General features: G+C 59.5%; 1 protein-coding gene across 3 annotated transcripts in view; it reads right to left on the bottom strand.

Moving 5' to 3' along the window:
- The window catches only part of LRP5 (LDL receptor related protein 5), a 123,100-nt gene that overhangs the window by 47,887 nt on the left and 58,567 nt on the right, over window positions 1-16,646 (bottom strand). For all 3 annotated transcript variants that reach the window (XM_025286832.3, XM_025286830.3, XM_025286831.3), the window contains exons 6-7: window positions 4,261-4,657; window positions 2,316-2,487 (exon numbers count right to left, since the gene is read on the bottom strand). In XM_025286832.3, the coding sequence (XP_025142617.3) occupies window positions 2,316-2,487; window positions 4,261-4,657 (569 nt within the window). The remainder of the gene's footprint in view (window positions 1-2,315; window positions 2,488-4,260; window positions 4,658-16,646) is intronic.

The following is a 16,646-nucleotide window of genomic DNA, read 5'->3' as shown; positions in this document are numbered from 1 at the left end:
CGACCTTGCTCTTATTCAGGAATGGCTGAAACTGCCACCCAGGGACCTTGCCTAATCACGGTGTGCGCACGGGGCTGTGTAAATGCTTTGCCTATTTCAGGATTAATAAAGGGCGGGACTCCTGCCTCTGTGGTCCCCAGCCTTTTTTGGCACCAGAGACGGGTTTCGTGGAAGACAGGCCTTTGCCAGGCCAGGGTCAGGGGATGGCTTCAGCACATCACATTTATTGAGCACTTTATTTCTATTCTTATTACACTTGTGATATATATATAACGAAATCTGCAAGTCCCTTTGCCACACAAGGCTGTGATCCATGAAGGGGTTATGTATTTCATTATACAGTCAAAAACTCTGGCTGTTCCACATCGTGTACGGATGTGAAAGTTGGACCATAAAGAAGTCTGAGTGCCCAAGAATCGATGCTTCCGGGAGAGAGAGCCGGAGCAGCTGGGCATGTGGCCTCGAGAACAAGCTCTGGATGGATGGATCCGCCGCGGGGAGAACCCTCACTAGGCTGTCATGGGCTTGGCGTCTACCAAGAAGCAAGTCAGAGAGAAAAGGAGGGAGATGCTGGGCCAAAGGGGCCGTCGATTTGAGACTAAATAGGGAGCCAGCAAATCCCAGATACTTTTACCAATAAGGTTGAATCTCGTGGCACAAGAGAGGAGGGGCAGGTCGGAGGGGTAGGGGCTGGGAGCCTGGCTGGGAGCCTGGCTGGGAGCGGGAAGTGGATGAGAGGCCGGGGCCCCGGGTGTGGCCGGAGTCACAGGAAGGGCTGATCACCGGTGGCAGGAACTTCCAGCCCCAAGGGCTCCAGACTCAGGACAAGGGTTAAGGAGGCGCCGCAGGGGAACTCCAGACCCAAGTCAGTAGGGCAGGAGGCAAAGGCAGCTCTGGGGCTGCAGGGAGGCGAGCCCACACCCACATGCACCCCAGACAGCTCCAACCTTGATTGACCAGCCCACCTCTGGTCCCTGAGGCTGGGGAGGGCGCCTCAGGGCTGTCTCCCCAGGCAAGCCGGCCCCGAACCCATCCCCACCCGCACCCCACGCTGGGAGCCGCCCCGCGCTAAGCCCCCTGAGGGGCTGCTGACCTGGGCTGGCCTGACCCTGTCCTCCAGGACGCTGTCACAGACGAGGCAGCAGGAGGCCCACCTGCAAGGCTTTGCAGCCCCCTCCCCTGCTGCCACCCGACCCCGCTGTCGGGACCCTGTTCCACAAATCCATTCATGTGCCGCCACCACCCGCCAGTGCAGGCCAGAGGAATCCCCACCTCGTGGGCTCCAGGGCTTGGTTCTCCTCCCCACTCGCCCTGGGGGACCCGCCGCAGCTGCCCCATGAAGCAGGAGCTGGACCGCCGCCAGCTTCAAAGGGAAGCCGGCTGACTCCACGCGGGGCTCCTTTCTGCCGGTGCCCTGGCTCAGAACCCGGAGCCAGGCCACGGGCGCGACCATGCTGAAGAGACTCCCCTCTCCCCTCCAAGGCAACGCAGCCAGACAGGCCAAAGAAGACGCTCGGCGCCTTAACCTCTGGCGGGGGCAGAACCTCTTGGAGACGGAAACCACTGCTGGAAGCCGCCCCGTCACCGGGCTGACCCGGAGGGGCCTCCTCTGACGGTTCCCCGCCCACCTGGAGTCCAACGATGCCATCAGGAAAGGAGACGCGGCCCCTCACCTGAGGCTGTTCTCCCGAAGCCCCGACTCCACAGGACCCTAGGAGGGGTGTCCGCACCTGGGCTGACAGCCTGACCCCCAAGGTTCACGAAATTTGTCCTTTGAGGGGCGCACCAGAGAAGCCGGTGGCTCAGGGGTAAAGAATCCACCTGCGATGCAGGAGACGATGCAAGAGATGCAGGTTCGATCCCTGGGTCGGGAAGATCCCCTGGAGGAGGGCATGGCAACCCACTCCAGTGTTCTTGCCTGGAGAATCCCATGGACAGAGGCGCCTGGCGGGCTACAGTCCATGGGCTGCAAAGAGTCGGACACGACTGAAGCGACTTGGCATAAAGATGGAGGAGCATCTGCTGGGCACATCTACCCAGACGTGCAGCAGAGCTGGTGCTCACTGGGTGCTCAGAGGCAAACCCTGAGACCCAAGTGGGGACAGCCCATGGCAGGGACACACGAGCCAGTCCTCCAGGAACGCTCAGGCCACCTCCAGAAAACTCACCCCGCAGCCCTTCACCACTGAGAAACACGCCAGAAGGGTCTGCCCTGTGCTCCAGGCAGGACCCAAGAAGGTGGAAAGCCCCAGGGCCAGGGGCTGACGGGCCGTGCCCCCACAGAACAGCGGGGGACCCACAGTGGGGACGCTTACCTCGATTTTGTCTGTCTTGGCGTCTCCCCAGTAGAGCTTGCCCTCCTGCAGGTCGAGCGCCAGGCCATTGGGCCAGCCCAGGGAGGTATTGACCAGAATGTGCCGCTCCTGCCCGTCCAGGTTGGCGCACTCGATTTTTGGGTTTTCCCCCCAGTCTGTCCAGTACATGAGGCTGGAGAAGAAGCACAGGTCCGTGGGGCTGCCTGTCCATCATGTCCCGGGTCCACCCCTGGGACTGAGAACGGTGCCCACCCTCATCACGCCTGAGCCCGTGGGCAGCACCAGGAGCTCCGCAGGGAACAGCACGGGCTTAACCAGCTGGGGCTCTGGGACTGCAGCCATCAGACACCCGGCCGAGGGTCCCGGGGCCGCAGGGAACGTGCGCCCAGCGGGAGAGAGGGAGGCAGAGTGGAACCTCCTTCAGGGAGCTCAAGGGCCCTGCGTGCCAAGCTCAGCAGCCCACAGGCTGTCTATTGGCCCGAGAAACAGCGTGAGATGCGTGTGTGTCTGTGTGTGTGTCTGTGTGTCTGCGTGCACACTTCAGTCCAGGGAAACATCCAGAACTGTTCCCTGAGCACACCCAGCACTGGGAAGGACCCGACCCCATCTCACAGGGGAGGACAAGGCCCTCGAGTGAGGCTGGCAGAGACACTGACCTGACAGCCTCCATCAGGGCAGGCAGGGAGCAGGTCCCCATCTCCCCAGCCCAGAGCCCGGCTCCCATCACTGGTGACGAGCTCCTGCCTCCTTGCCCCGCAGACCCAGGGGACTGGCCTCTCACGCCCACCTGCCCTCCCCGAGGTATGGTCTTGCTCCCTGGCAGATGATACGGAGCTGTGTCTGTCTGCCGGACTGCCCCACCCTGGGCTCCACGGTGCTCGAGGCTCAAGGTCCAGGCCTGTCCAGCCACAGCCCTGTGACCCACCCCGAGGACCACGCCCCTGGGCTTCCAGAGACAGAGGCAGCTCCACACGGAGCAGGGCCGAGAGCACAGGCTCCCCGGGAAGATGGGCTGCATGCCTGCCGGCCACCAGGCCTCCTGCAGGGTCAGGTCACTTGGAGCCTTAGCCCCAGGGGAAAAAGGAAGAGCACCCGGAGACCCCTGGGTGCTCTGGTTACCATGCTTACGGCCCGCGCAGCTCAGTTACCATCCCCCCAGCGATCACCCCGGGGCTGTCTCCCAGCGCCGCCCTCCCAGCTCCTCCAGGCCGTGCCCAGGACTCGGGCCCACTGAGGGGGGCCCATCCCACATCGAGGGCCGGGGGCTTCCCTGCAGCCCCAACCCCAGCCCTCAAGAGCTCTCAGGGCTCCCCGCCCCCCATTTAGGGTCTTCCAGTTTCATGTTCTTGGTCATGAAGCTGCAGGAAGGTGCTCAGCTGCTACCCTCTGAGCCGCTGGGGCGGGGCGGTGTCTCAGAAAGGCTCCTACCCTGATGGACAAGATTCACAGAATCCTACAAGGGAAAGTTGGAACCAGCCTGCCAGATCCAAGTCCTGCCTCCCAGCTGTGTGACCTTGGGCAAGTCACTTAACCTCTCTGGGCTTCAGCGTTCTCCAATGGACCTACCCCGGCAGGTGAGGGCGAGAGGGAAACGTGCCTGCAGCATGGAACGTGCGCAGAAGAGACTCGGCACATGTGGAGTAAGGGCTGCGGCGGCCGCACTCTCGCCACCACTGCTGGCCCAGAAATTTCATGGTGGACAGCGCTATTTCGCAGGCGAGGAGACTGAAGCCCAGGGTGGGAAATGACTTACCCAAGGTCTCTAGGGTTTTCTATAAACCTAACCAAGCTCTGTGTTGGAGCTTCTCAGTCTGGTTCCCAGATCAGCCCATCACCAGGGAGCTCATTAGAAAGGCAAGCTCTCCTAAACCAGACATCTGCTTCCTCCTGAAGGGGAGAAAGCTCCGGGACCCCCAGCCCCCCTCGGCCCAGCTCCCAGCCTCACCCCATCACGGGGTGCAGCACGATGGCGCGGGGCTCATCCAGGTCCTCGGACACCAGGATCTTGCGGGAGGTGCCGTTGAGGCGCGTCACCTCGATGCGGTCGGTGCCGGTGTCGGTCCAATAGAGGTTGCGGGCCACCCAGTCGACCGCGATGCCGTCAGGGTCGTTGATCTCGGTGTTGACCAGCGTCTGCGCCCCCGACCCGTCCAGGTACGCCCTGCGGATGGCCCGCACCTCGTCGTCCGTCCAGTAGACGTAGCCCTCCAGCGGGTCGTAGTCGATGGCGATGGCGTGCCGGATGTCGTCCACCTGCAGCACGATGTCCGTGAAGTCCGGCGTGTCCAGCGAGATCCTCCGCAGGTCTGTCCGCCGGGCCAGCAGCAGCACCTCCTCCGCCCCTGTGAGCGACACACACAAGCAGCGGGGTCAGAGGTGGGCGGCACGGCGGGCCTGCAGGGAAGGGGTGGGGGTGGGGGTTGCGGCAGGGGAGGGGCTCAGCCAGGCCCCCGGGGCTTCCTTCCCCAGGGCAGGTAAGGTTAGGGAATATTCACGGGATCTTCCTACATGATCCCTAGCTCACCTGGCGCCATTTCTATCACCGTCTTACAGACAAGACAACAGAGGCACAGAAAGGTTAAGCAGCCAGTCGAAAGCCACACAGCCATCTGACTTCAGCTACTGTGAGAGCTGCTTCATGCTCAGCCCGCCTTCTCCCCTGCAAGCCCCTCTCCTGGCCACAAACAGCCCCAGTTACCAGTCCTGCCCAGGCTCTGGGCTCCAGGCCCTGCTTGCTCACCATACTCCTCAAAGCTCCAACTGGACTTACATGCCACCTCTTCCCCAAAGACCACCCTGCCTCCCTATACCCACCCAGCAAGGCGGCTTCAAGTCCCGTGACCACGCACATCACAACGAGTCCATCCTTCCCAGGTGGCCATCTCACCAACATGGGTAGGCGCCTGGGCGGCAGGCGCCCCTCCTTCCCCTTTGTCACCCCGGCCGTATTGTGCTTTGCTGTGTTATTGATTTGCTGTGATTTCCAATTGGCTTGTTTACGACTTAAGTGAAGCTGTTGTGATCTAAAGGTGAATCTGTTGACATGAGGAAGCCCAGCCAGGGTAACGTCATTGACAACTTTCATGGCTGATAAGTTCAGCTGGTGACGGACTCTAGGCTCTGCTGGGAGGCTTCTTGATAGGGACAATGACTCAAAGGACATTTAGACTCTAAATACTGAAAGTCTGTGAGTCCTGGGCAAGGAGGCTCTTGGCTGACCTACACGGCTCTCCAAAGATCTTGAGAGCTCCAGCCATGGCCAGGCCACTCCCGGTCAGCAGTGCTGTGAAAGTGTGCGGCCATCCCGGGAAGGGAGGAAACAGCTGTTCCTGCCCTGAAAAGGCTCCCCCACACAGACAGTGGGAGAGGCGCGTAAGGGCCCCCGAGTGATGCCCTTGACAGCAGCCCACCTTGCCCACCCAACAGACGCTGTCACCCACTAGCAAGGGACCTGAGCCAGCAGCCGATATGCAGCTTTTAACTGGATGGACTGACTCTACAGAGAACCAACTCGTCGAAAGGCACACTTTAACTGTTCTTGCCTCCCCTTTGCCTGGAACAATAACGTAAATGGTTTTGAGTACATGGATGTGAGAGTTGGACCATAAAGAAGGCTGAGCACCAAAGAATGGATGCTTTCGAACCGTGGTGTTGGAGAAGATTCTTGAGCATCCCTTGGACTTCAAGGACAACAAATCAGTCAGTTGTAAAGGAAATCAACCTTGAATATTCACTGCAAGGACTGATGCTAAAGCTGAAGCTCCAATACTTTGGCCACCTGATGGGAAAAGTCAACTCATTGGAAAAGACCCTGATGCTGGGAAAGAGTGAAGGCAAAAAGAGATGGGGGCAGCAGAAGATGAGATGGTTGGATGGCATCACCAACCAAACTCCAAGAGACACTGAAGGACAGGGGAGCCTGGCGTGCTGCAGTCCATAGGGTCGCAAAGAGTCGGACACGACTTAGTGACAAAACAACAACAATATTATTTCTTTACTGACTTATTAAGAGACAGTATTCCTTACAGTACTGGCTTGTGAACTATTAATAGCATAAATCATAGCTCCCCACAGTGAACCTGTGTTAGATAAGTCATTGGCAAAGACAGCCTCGGTCTCTGAGCAGAAGCTGCCCTGAACAAAACACGTCCTGGATCCTCCCAGGGAGTCATCAGAACTTTCGGCCGAGGTAGCCTCGTGTGCTACTACACAGAGCCTCATGTGTAGGGCTCCAGGGGTGCTGGCCAGCCCTGACCCGGACACCCCCAGAGGCTGCTGGGCCCAGGATGTGGCCCACCCCACCACCACCCGTTCACTCACTCTGGCCCTTTCTGGTCTCGAGGATCCAGAAAAGCAAAAAGATTATGCTCAGAGGCCACCTCTAGCATTCGGGGGGGCCCCTTGCCTGGTCTGACGAAAGGCCCAGAACGGGCAAGGACTCGCCTGAAGTCACACATCAGGGAGGGATGCGGACAGGGTGGGGACCAACCTGGCACCTCTCACTCCAAGGCCCCCAGGACCGGGCTCTGCACCCGACTGCGCGGTCTCCTCATGCCTGGTCCAGCCACAGGCCTCAAACAGCCAATCAGCTTCTTGCCTCAGGGTGGAGCCCTCGGAACCGCTGTTTTGCGGAGTGATTCTGGGGTCAGCCCGCCTTGCGTTTCCAGTGAGGGCAGGAACTTGATCCGAGGCCCCGTGTTCGTAACCCGATTCCCCCACTAGAGGGTGTTCACGGACAGCAATGGCTTCACGAACTGAGGGCTGGGAAAACTGAGGCAGATGGGGGAAAACGGGAGGTGCAGGGAGTGCTGGAGAAGGTGCCCAGGCACCCCGCTTCATTGGAAACCTCCCCCGAACTCAGATTTAGCTAGAGGTGCTGATGCAAGTTCTGGCTTGGGGTATGGCGGACAGAGAGGAGGGGAGTTCTGCTGCGCTCCATTCCCAAAATGTTCTAGGAACATCAGGGCTGCTTTTCAAGGGCCAGGTCACGGGCTGCCTCCTCCTCCAGGAAGCCATTCCTGCCTCCCCTCCAAGTGGTCAGAGGGACCACACACACAGGCACCACCCCGCCTACTGCCTCACAGGGATGCTGGCCCGTACCCCACTCTGCTCTCTGCAGCCCCCCAACACAAGGCCCTGCCTAGAGCAGGTGCCAATATCCCAGGACAAGCAGGGAGGACTCAGGGCAGATACTTCCTGGACCCGCTCCTGCTGTGTGATGTGGAGCAGGTCCCTAGCCCTCTCTGGGCCTTGTTTTCCTCATTTGCAGTGAAGAATCAGCCTGACCTGATGGGAATCCCCATCTAGCCCTGACATCAAGAACCATAAACCAAACTCTATGGCGGGTTCTGCCCTAATCTGCCCCCATGGTAGCTGGCAAGAGTGCCCAGAAAATGCTGGTTCCTTAGGGAACCAGATACTCGGTTCCCAAACTTATTTTGAGCCTGTTTCACCCATCCCTGCTCCCATGATTCTACAGACACAGTTATCCGAGATAGCACCATCCTCACACCAACCTCTGAGATGGGTTCATGCTTCGTTTTACTGCAGAGGAACCCCGACACACAGAGGTTAAGCTCCTCACCCAAGGACACACAGCAGCAAGTGGGAAAAATAAGGTACCATGAACACTTCAATCCCCGGAGCTGGCACGTGCAGGAAGCCCACGGTCAGTGCACTGGCCTGTGGGCAGCAGCTTCAGGCCAGGCCCCGAACCAGGTGCTGGGGTTGGGAGTGGACAGAAGAGATATGGGAACTGCCCACAGGGTGCTCCTGCAGTTGCAGGACACAGGCCTTCAGTGAGCAAGACCGTTAATGAACCAGCGCGGGGAGGAAAGCGGGGGTCATGGGCACCTGCGAAGGGGGCCAGCTGAGACTAGGGGTCTGGGGTCCGCAGGAGCCTCTGGGATCCAGGGGCTGTGACCACGGATGCAACAGATTCCAGTAGCCTGTCCCCGATGGGCGCGGAGCCACCGGGGCGAAGGGTGCCCAGACCCAGCCCTTAACCAGTCAATACAAAGCCTGGAGCACACCCCACCATCAGGGAGCCCCATCATCAGTGCTTCTTAGAATCAAGTCTCTGTGGCTGAGGCAGTAATTAAACGCTGGGATAAATCCCAGGTGTTGACTGACTCCAAACCAGGTTTGGGGGTCCTCTGACACCCCTTGGGTCACGGAGCCTTTTAGGTTTTTAGTTGAGCTTTGCAAGAAAAAAAAAAAAACACGCAGAGACCAGGATCCCCAGGAGAGAGCCAAGGTCTGGCCACGGTCAGCCTGAAGCTCTGACCAGGTGAAGCCCAACACGGAGACGTGGGGCGTGCTGTCCCGGGCCAGGTCGGCGGGGCAGCTGCAGAGAGAAGACCACAAAGCGGGCCTGGAGCCTTGGTCGGCAGGCGCTCACCCAGGCGACCTACAGGGCTGTTCGCAGGAGCTGCAGGTAGCAGCTGGCCTTGGAGTGGGCGCAGGGCGCTGGGCCGGCCCAGCAGGGAGAGAGGCCAACCCCCTCCCTGGGACCAGACACAGGGCCTGGGGAGGACTTTGTTTAAACACCAGGGAAGTAAACTGTTTAGAAACTTAACAGTTTGGCCAAATGGTTTTCTTTGGGGTTGTTTAAACAAATAGCCTGCCCCGCGGCACTGCCGAAGAAAGTGAAAGCTTCCCTTGCTGGCTGGGCAGCGGTCCCTGGAGCCTCCTCGGGCCTCCTCGGGCCGGCTTCTGACCGCTCCCCTCCCCCCTGCACCCACCCACGCAGGAAAGAGGGGCGCACCCCTACCTTGGGGTCAGGCATCGGGCTCGGGACACAGCCCTCCCCGACAGAGTGTTCTCCTCAAAATGGAAAAGCAGACTGGAGGGAGAGCCCGATGCCAGGGACACGTCCAGTTCAAGCCCTCCTCCCTGACAACATAGCCTCCAGACCGGGCTACTGTCCCCACAGACGAGCGGTGCAGTCGAACCCCCCGCAAACTGGGCAGCTCTTATCAGCAGAGACTGCTTCTCTGACAGTCCCGGAGGCCAGAAGTCAAAAGTCAAGGTGCGGAGGACTTCCCTGGTGGTCCAGTGGCTAACACTCTGCACTCCCAATGCAGGGGGCCCAGGTTCGATCCCTGGTAGGGGAGCTAGATCCCACACACTGCAACTAAGACCCAGCACAGCCAAATCAGTAAAATAAATAAAATAAATATCAATCCATCAATAAAATAAACATTCATACATAAATAAATTAAATATTAAAAATCAAGGTGCTGGCAGGGCCAAGCTCCCACGAAAGACTCTGGGAAGAACCGTTCTCAGCCTCTTCCAGCTTCTGGTCGTTGTCAGCAATCCCAGACGGCCCCTGGTCTGTGGCTGCTTGCCTCCGTCTTAACACGCCCTCCTCCCCCGGGGTCTGTGTCTAAGCCTCCCTCTGAGAAGATGACTGGTCCCCGGGTGTCGGGCCCATCCAAACACAGCACGACCTTGTCTTGGTTCCTGCTGCAGGGACTATTTCCTAATCAGGTCACATCTATAGGCTCCAAGGCTGGGGGCTTCACCGTTGTCTTTTGGGGGGGCTGTGATTCTGTTCCCAACAGTTGGGGAGCACGGGGCAGGGGGACACTTTCCATAGAAGGACGGGTTCAAGGGCAGGAACTCCAGACACAGGGATGCTGCGAAGGCTGCTCTGCAGCCCCGCAGGCAGGCATGGGGCAACCCTCCACCACCCCCTTCCCGTGGGGTCTGATCTGAGCTCGGAGGCTGGGTACCCGCCAAGGGTGGCCCAGCAGACCACGCCTCTACCCTGAATACCTTCTGCACGCTGGATGTCGGGGCAGCTCTGAGCCCACCCCTGTCTGCAAGGAAGCCTCATGGAAAGGGCAGGCCATGAGGGCAGCAGAGCCCGGCCAGGAGACACACAGAGCCCCCAGGGACAGAGGCCAGAGGAAGCCCCTATGACCAGCGTCATCTCCGCACCCTCCGGCCTGCCTTCCAGTCCCCACAGGGCTCTGGGCGCCTTCCATCCACGGGCAGGCGGCAAACGCTCCGGGCTCTGCAAGGCCACGGCCGCCTCTCACGGCCCCTCGGCTCCACCACCGTGTAGAAGCTGCCACAGTTGACGCGTCAGCAAAGGTGTGCAAGCAAAGCGTCCTATGTGGGCGCCAAACCCTGAAGGTCCTACCACTTTCCCAGGTCACCAAACACTCCTCTCGTGACCATCGTTCAACCGTGTAAAGACCGAACTTAGCCCACAGCTGCCCCCAAACAGGCCGCGAGCCATCTGGCCAAGGGGTGGGGCTGGGGGTTTGCTAGTCCTTGCGTGGGACAGTACGCGTGACTTTTACGGTATCAGAACCATAGTCTGACGACACAGGAAATCACATCGGGACGGAGGCGGACACAGAGCGACGCCAAGTGCTCTCCACTCCACTCCCCTGTAAACCTAAAACTGCCTGAAAAATAAAGTCCGTTAAGTATTTTAAAGAAAGTTAAAAGGCATATAAATCAATAAGAAAACTACCCAACAATAAGACCCCAACAATAAACGGGCCAAGACCATAAATACAAACTAACAGAAGACAAAAAACACAATCAATAAACACGACAAACGGGTAACTTCTTGGTAACTTGACCATTTGAGCCACCAGGGACGCCCAAGCAGTTAGTCGCTCAATTGTGTCTGACTCTGTGAACTCATGAACTGTAGCCCACCAGGCTCCTCTGTCCGTGGAATTCTCCAGGGGATTCTCCTGACCCAGGGATCGAAGCCGGGTCGCCTGCGTTGCAGGAGGATTCTTGCAGGTAGAAGTGAGAGGCCTGTTGCTACCAGCTGGGGCAGTATGTCCCGTCCTCCCAGGGGACTGTCCCGGGCACACTTCCTGGATGGCAGTGTGGCTTAGGGGCCCTCTGACCAGGCAACTTCCCCTCCGAGAAGCCAGCCCAAAGCAGCAGCTAGAAATGCACACAGGTTCTCCATCACAGAGGGTCCCCAAGGCTTCGTGAAAACACCAAAACCCAAACCCGAAAGGAAGAACCTGTAAAGAACCTAGAGATCTCACTAAAGGAAAAAAAAGTGAAAGTGAAATTGCTCAGTCGTGTCCGACTCTTTTCGACCCTGTGGATGGTAGCCCACCAGGCATCTCTGTCCTTGGGATTCTCCAGGCAAGAGTACCACAGTGGGTTGCCTTTTCCTTCTCCAGGGGATCTTCCCGAGCCAGGGATCGAGCCCGGGTCCCACGCATTGCAGGCAGATGCTTTACCCTCTGGGCCACCAGGAAAGCATTACATATATGAACGGGCTGGAGTCCAGGTCAGTGGTTACACAAGCCCCAACGGCACCCTCTGGAGAAGGCGGGGCCAGGACAGGCTGGGGAGCGGGAAAGTCAGCGTGATGCTACTACACACACGATCCGAACAAATCACATAAGATGTGAATGCGGGCACAGGAGAAAGGACAGGGTGCTCCCTCTGCCCTGGTGGTCCAGTGGTTAAGACGCCTCGCTTCCATTGTAGGCAGCATGGATTTGATCACTGGTCAAGAAACGAAGATCCCACATGCGACAGCCAAAAAAATAAATAAATAAAAGGACAAGAAACACACTTCAAAATATTAACAGCAGCTATCTCTGCTGCTGCTGCTGCTAAGTTGCTTCAGTCGTGTCCGACTCTGTGCAACCCCATAGACGGCAGCCCGCTAGGCTCCTCCATCCCTGGGATTCTCCAGGCAAGAACACTCTCGGTGGCAAAATTATGAGAGTTTTTTATTTTCTCCAGTTATTTTTTATGTTTTCCTTTCTACAGTGAACACAAATGTCACTTCAAAACAAGAAAAACAAAGGCTTTAAAAAATGATGCACAAGTTTCTCCCGAGGGGATCTCACAGACTAGGTGGGGTGATGGTCTTCATTCCGGGGACCCACGATGGCGTTCTCAAGGGTGACCTGGCAGGGAGTGCCCTAGCTCTCCACTAAATTGCCACAGGGGTAGGGGGGTTGGGGGCAGATATATTCGGCCTCCAGGTTCTGAGCTGTTTGAGCTGAAGAACAGGAGAAGGAAGGGATGGGGAAGAAGCGTCCACAGCCCTGGCAGACCAGGAGGACACTGCTGGGGGCGGTCGCCCAGGGTGGGGACCACCTGAAAGGGCCTCAGGGTTAACCCCTTCCACACCTCAACTCGGAAAACGGACTTTTCACAATGGGCAAAACAAGAGTGCATCCCAGGGCCTGGACTGACCACATCACCACACACAGAAGGGGTGGGGCCTGTGAGTTCCCCGTCCCCCAACCCAGCAGGCAGGGTGGACAGCACCCTGTCCCCCGCTGAACCACCTGCAGCTCCAAGGTCACAGCCCCCCACGGGAAGGACGAGGTTCACATCTCAAGGCTCCCCCAAGGCCGCACCACCCCGGAAGGCTCCTCCTGCCAGAGATGCCTCTCCGCCTGCCTGACGCGTCCTCAGCCCCCGTCCCGTCTCTCGTGTCCATCTCCCCTCGCTGCCCCCACGGGAGGCAGAGCCAGCCTTGACCGTGACCCGGGCCCAGAGCCACAAGGGCAGAGCCGGGCCCAGTGTAGGCCACGGTCCACGCTGCAGCTTCTAAGGCCATAAACAGCTTCACAGCAGGCAGACAGCCGGCTTGTTTTTGTTTTTTAGCAATTGATTTTCTCCACTGCCCCCTGGGGTAAGCGGTTGGACAAACACTGAGACCACAGGCCGGCACCCCAGCCCAGGAAACCGCGCTGAGCGACCACAAGGTCACAAGGCACAGAGGAAGTGGCTGGGCCGGACGCTGGCTCTGCTGGAAACCTGAGGCCTGAGCAGCTGTCCCCCTGCACGGCCCACCTCGGGCCTGTCGGCCAGGCTACAGGGAAGCTACGGCCCCTGGGAACCACGGGCCGGGTAGGCCCCCTCGCCCGGGGCTGGGCCTGCGTGCACGGCTCTGGGACGGGGGTGACCCCCGTCCTGAGGCCTGGGGTCACTGGACAGCGGCCAGGTCAGTGCCAGCCCTGTGACTGCCCCCCCTACAGCCAGCTGCCTCTGGTCCCGTCCCCAGGCCCCTCACCTGGCCCTCCACAGGCAGCACCGCCTGGGGGTCACACCCGACCTCACCCCCCAGCCCCATTTCCCTCCTGAGTGACCCTGAGCAGGCAAGCTGGCCCGTTCCTCACGGGTAGGACTCAGGTGTGGATAAGGCCCCCACGCGAGGCTGGGAAGACAGACATGTTCCAACAGAGTGTGGTTGGATGGGCAAATGAGAAGTGGCCAGCCAGGCTCCCTGAAAGACAGGAATGTGGGGTGGGGGGCTGGCAAAGAGCCCAGGACTTGCATGAAGAAGGCTCCGTCCCACCTCTTCAGGCAGGTGGCTCCGTTCTTTAGCAAGCCCACACGGGGGTCACTCTGAGCCCAGGCAGACCAGAGGCGTCCCTAGACAACTCTGGTGCACTGCAGGCAGACGTCCCCGGGGCCCAGGCGGGGCAGGGGAGGGCTGGGCACAGACCCTGGGCCAGGCCGCGCGGGCTCAGGTCTTGTCTCTGCCCCTCCGTCTGTGCCTCTGAAAGCGCGTGTGGACAACGCAGGCCGGCCAGAGACCCTGCCTCATACAGCGTCACTCCTAGCCCCCAGGAGGTGCTGGGGGCTGGGGCGTCCGTCCACCAGGGCCCGGACCTTGAGAGCACAGAATGTGTCCCTGAGGGGACCCGTCTCAGCCCCCGGGGTCCGTCCAGGGCCAGGCTGGAGCTGGGCACGACTGCAGAAGCAAGGGGCATGTTGGACAGGCTGGGAGGGAGGGGGCTACGCATCGAGTGACCGCAGTCTCACTGCGGCCGGTGGACATGGGGATCCATGCGCCTGACCACACCCAGGACACCCGCCTGTCCAAGGCCCCAGACCCACGACGACACTTTTTTCTTTCAAAGAATATGGCAGGCTCCCCTCTCCTCTTTTATTAGTTTTAAAAGTTAGTCTTCAGACTCAGACACAAAAGAACACATGCCCTGTGGTTCCATTTCTATGATGTTGCGGAACAGGCAAAACTAATCCGTGGTGATGGAAGTCAGGACAGCGGCCGCCTCGGTGCGGGGGATGGGGGGTGGGGGGCTTGGTTTATGGCGGGAGGCTGCCAAGGGCACCAGGGAACTTTCCGGGTGGTGGAAGTCTTCTGTATCTGGTGTGGGGTGGTGGTTATGTCGATGTATACAACTGTCAGAGCTAATCAAAATCTACACTTAGAACCTGTGCATCTGCAAATTATAATAAATGCCTCAATTTCTTAAAAAAAAAAAAAGTCAGCGCTTGGGCTTGTGACACCATTTCCTGGGACGGTGCAATCTGATTTTCTTGCTATTAAAAATTCACGGTCCGTGGCTGAGAACAGCAGCTGCCTTCTGTTTGCAGAGTCGACGCCAATCACTGCCCGGGTGGCGGCAGCCTGGGCCACAAGGGCCTCCTTTCTTTTCCCTTCGACCTACTTCCCCGATAAGTGACAAGACAGCCAGACTGGGAACAAACGCACCCCTTATCCCTCGGGCCTGAGCCTCAGCTAATCCTCCCGGACAGACAGACGGACGCGAGGGGCCCAGTTGTCAGCCCGCCCGTCAGACCCGACAGTGGGCGCCTCTGTCCCCCCGGCTGCCCCCGCCTGGCCACATCTCCGCAGCCCTTTCGTCTCCTGTCCCCATGAACATCTGTTAAAACTCCTTCCTGGCGAGGTGCAGCAGGCGGGCCGTCAATCAGCAGGCCCCCGCCTCATCTGGAAAGGCCTGGGCTGGGGGTATGGAGAATGACACCCCAGCACTGCCTGGCCACCCCCGGGTAGCAGAGCCACATGCCCCAGACACAGGCCCGCAGATCACCTGCCCAGGTCACTCAGGCCCCGAGGAGGGGCATGCCCCACGGGCATGAAGAAGACGCAGGAACACAAGTCAGAAGAACAGGGCAGGTCCCCTGAGGGGCGGGCCCCCGAGCGGCTGGGAGCAGCGGCAAGAGCGAGCGCCCTGGGTCGGTGGTGGTAACTCCCAAATAAGGCCCCGCTACTGCTGTTTTTAGCCCATTCCACATAATTGGAAAAACATGGGGAAAACCAAAGCCAGCCGGGCACCTCCGTCGGCGTGGCTGCCAGGGAGGGGGCGGGGAGGCTGGCACTGGAGGGCACGCGGGCTCACGGTCTGGCCCAGGCCGGGCTCCTGGCCCAGGGCAGGCTCCCCGCCTCGGGGACCAGAGTCACTCGGTTCCCCCCAGGCTTCACTCAGCCCCCAGCAGGGCCAAGGCAGAGGAGGGCCACTTGCTGGGACATCCACTCCAGTCTCAGAACCCACCGGCACCTCCCTGGGTCTCCAGAAACACGGGCCCCTGAAGCCAGTGGGTGTCACATCCCCGCCCAGGGGGCCGTGGGAAAAGAGACGCCCCTCGGCCCGCAAGCAGGGAATCCCAGGGCTCCTGTCCTGCCTGTGTGCCCCTGCCCGGCAGGCTCTGCCTCTTTCCTGACACCCGCTCCAGCCCTGCTGAGGGGCGTTCTCCGATCTCCCCATGTCACCAGCAAGGGGGCCGCAGCTCAGGGCGCTGACGGACTCCCCGCTCTGTGGACATTCAGCAGCAAGTGAACCAGCCTCCCCACTCCACCCTCCACTTCCCGGGGGACCCCCAGACCCGCCTAAGGATGTCGCAGGCTCCTGGGTCCAAGCGTCATCCCATCTCAGCTTTGCCCCTGGGGAAGACGCTGACCCCTGCACAGGGCCGGCTCTCCCTGGCTCAAAATCAGGAAAAAAACAGGATTCACGCACGTCACACAAATGTCTTCAAATTCAACTCCATGGGCTTCTCTGATGCTTCAGCTGGTAAAGAATCCGCCTGCAATGCAGGAGACCTGGGTTCGATCCCTGGGTCGGAAAGATCCCCTCGAGGAGGAAACGGCAACCCACTCCAGTATTCGTGCCTGGAGATTCCCATGGACTGTAGCCCTCCAGGTCGCAAAGAGTTGGACATGACGGAGTGACTAGCATACATACACAAGCATAAAAGGTCAGGCACCTGGGGTGAGAGCGCTAGGAATCCGCAAGTCACGCCCAAGACCCTGGCTTCCCATCCTGAGAAGTTTCCGGCCGTGCAGGTGGTTCCCAACCCCCTACTCCGCAGCTGCCTTGGGCACGCATCCAGGGCAGAGGCAGCCCTCCGCCGCCCACACCTAGTCCCTTGTCATGGAGGTTTGCTGGGGCCAGGAACCTGGATGTCACATGGGTGATGGTAATTCCAACACAGCCAGGCCCCCGCCCCAATCCAGAATCCTTCTAGCTCAACACTGGCCTTCATCCTCAGAAAGGAGAGCCACATGCCTGGCTTCCCCATTGGCCAGGCGAAGAGGGCTCCCCA

The sequence above is a fragment of the Bubalus bubalis genome, chromosome 5 (genome assembly GCF_019923935.1).
Source record: "Bubalus bubalis isolate 160015118507 breed Murrah chromosome 5, NDDB_SH_1, whole genome shotgun sequence".
Taxonomy (NCBI): Eukaryota; Metazoa; Chordata; class Mammalia; order Artiodactyla; family Bovidae; genus Bubalus; species Bubalus bubalis.
The sequence above is the reverse complement of the archived record's forward strand: the minus strand, read 5'-3'. Positions and strand labels throughout refer to the sequence as shown.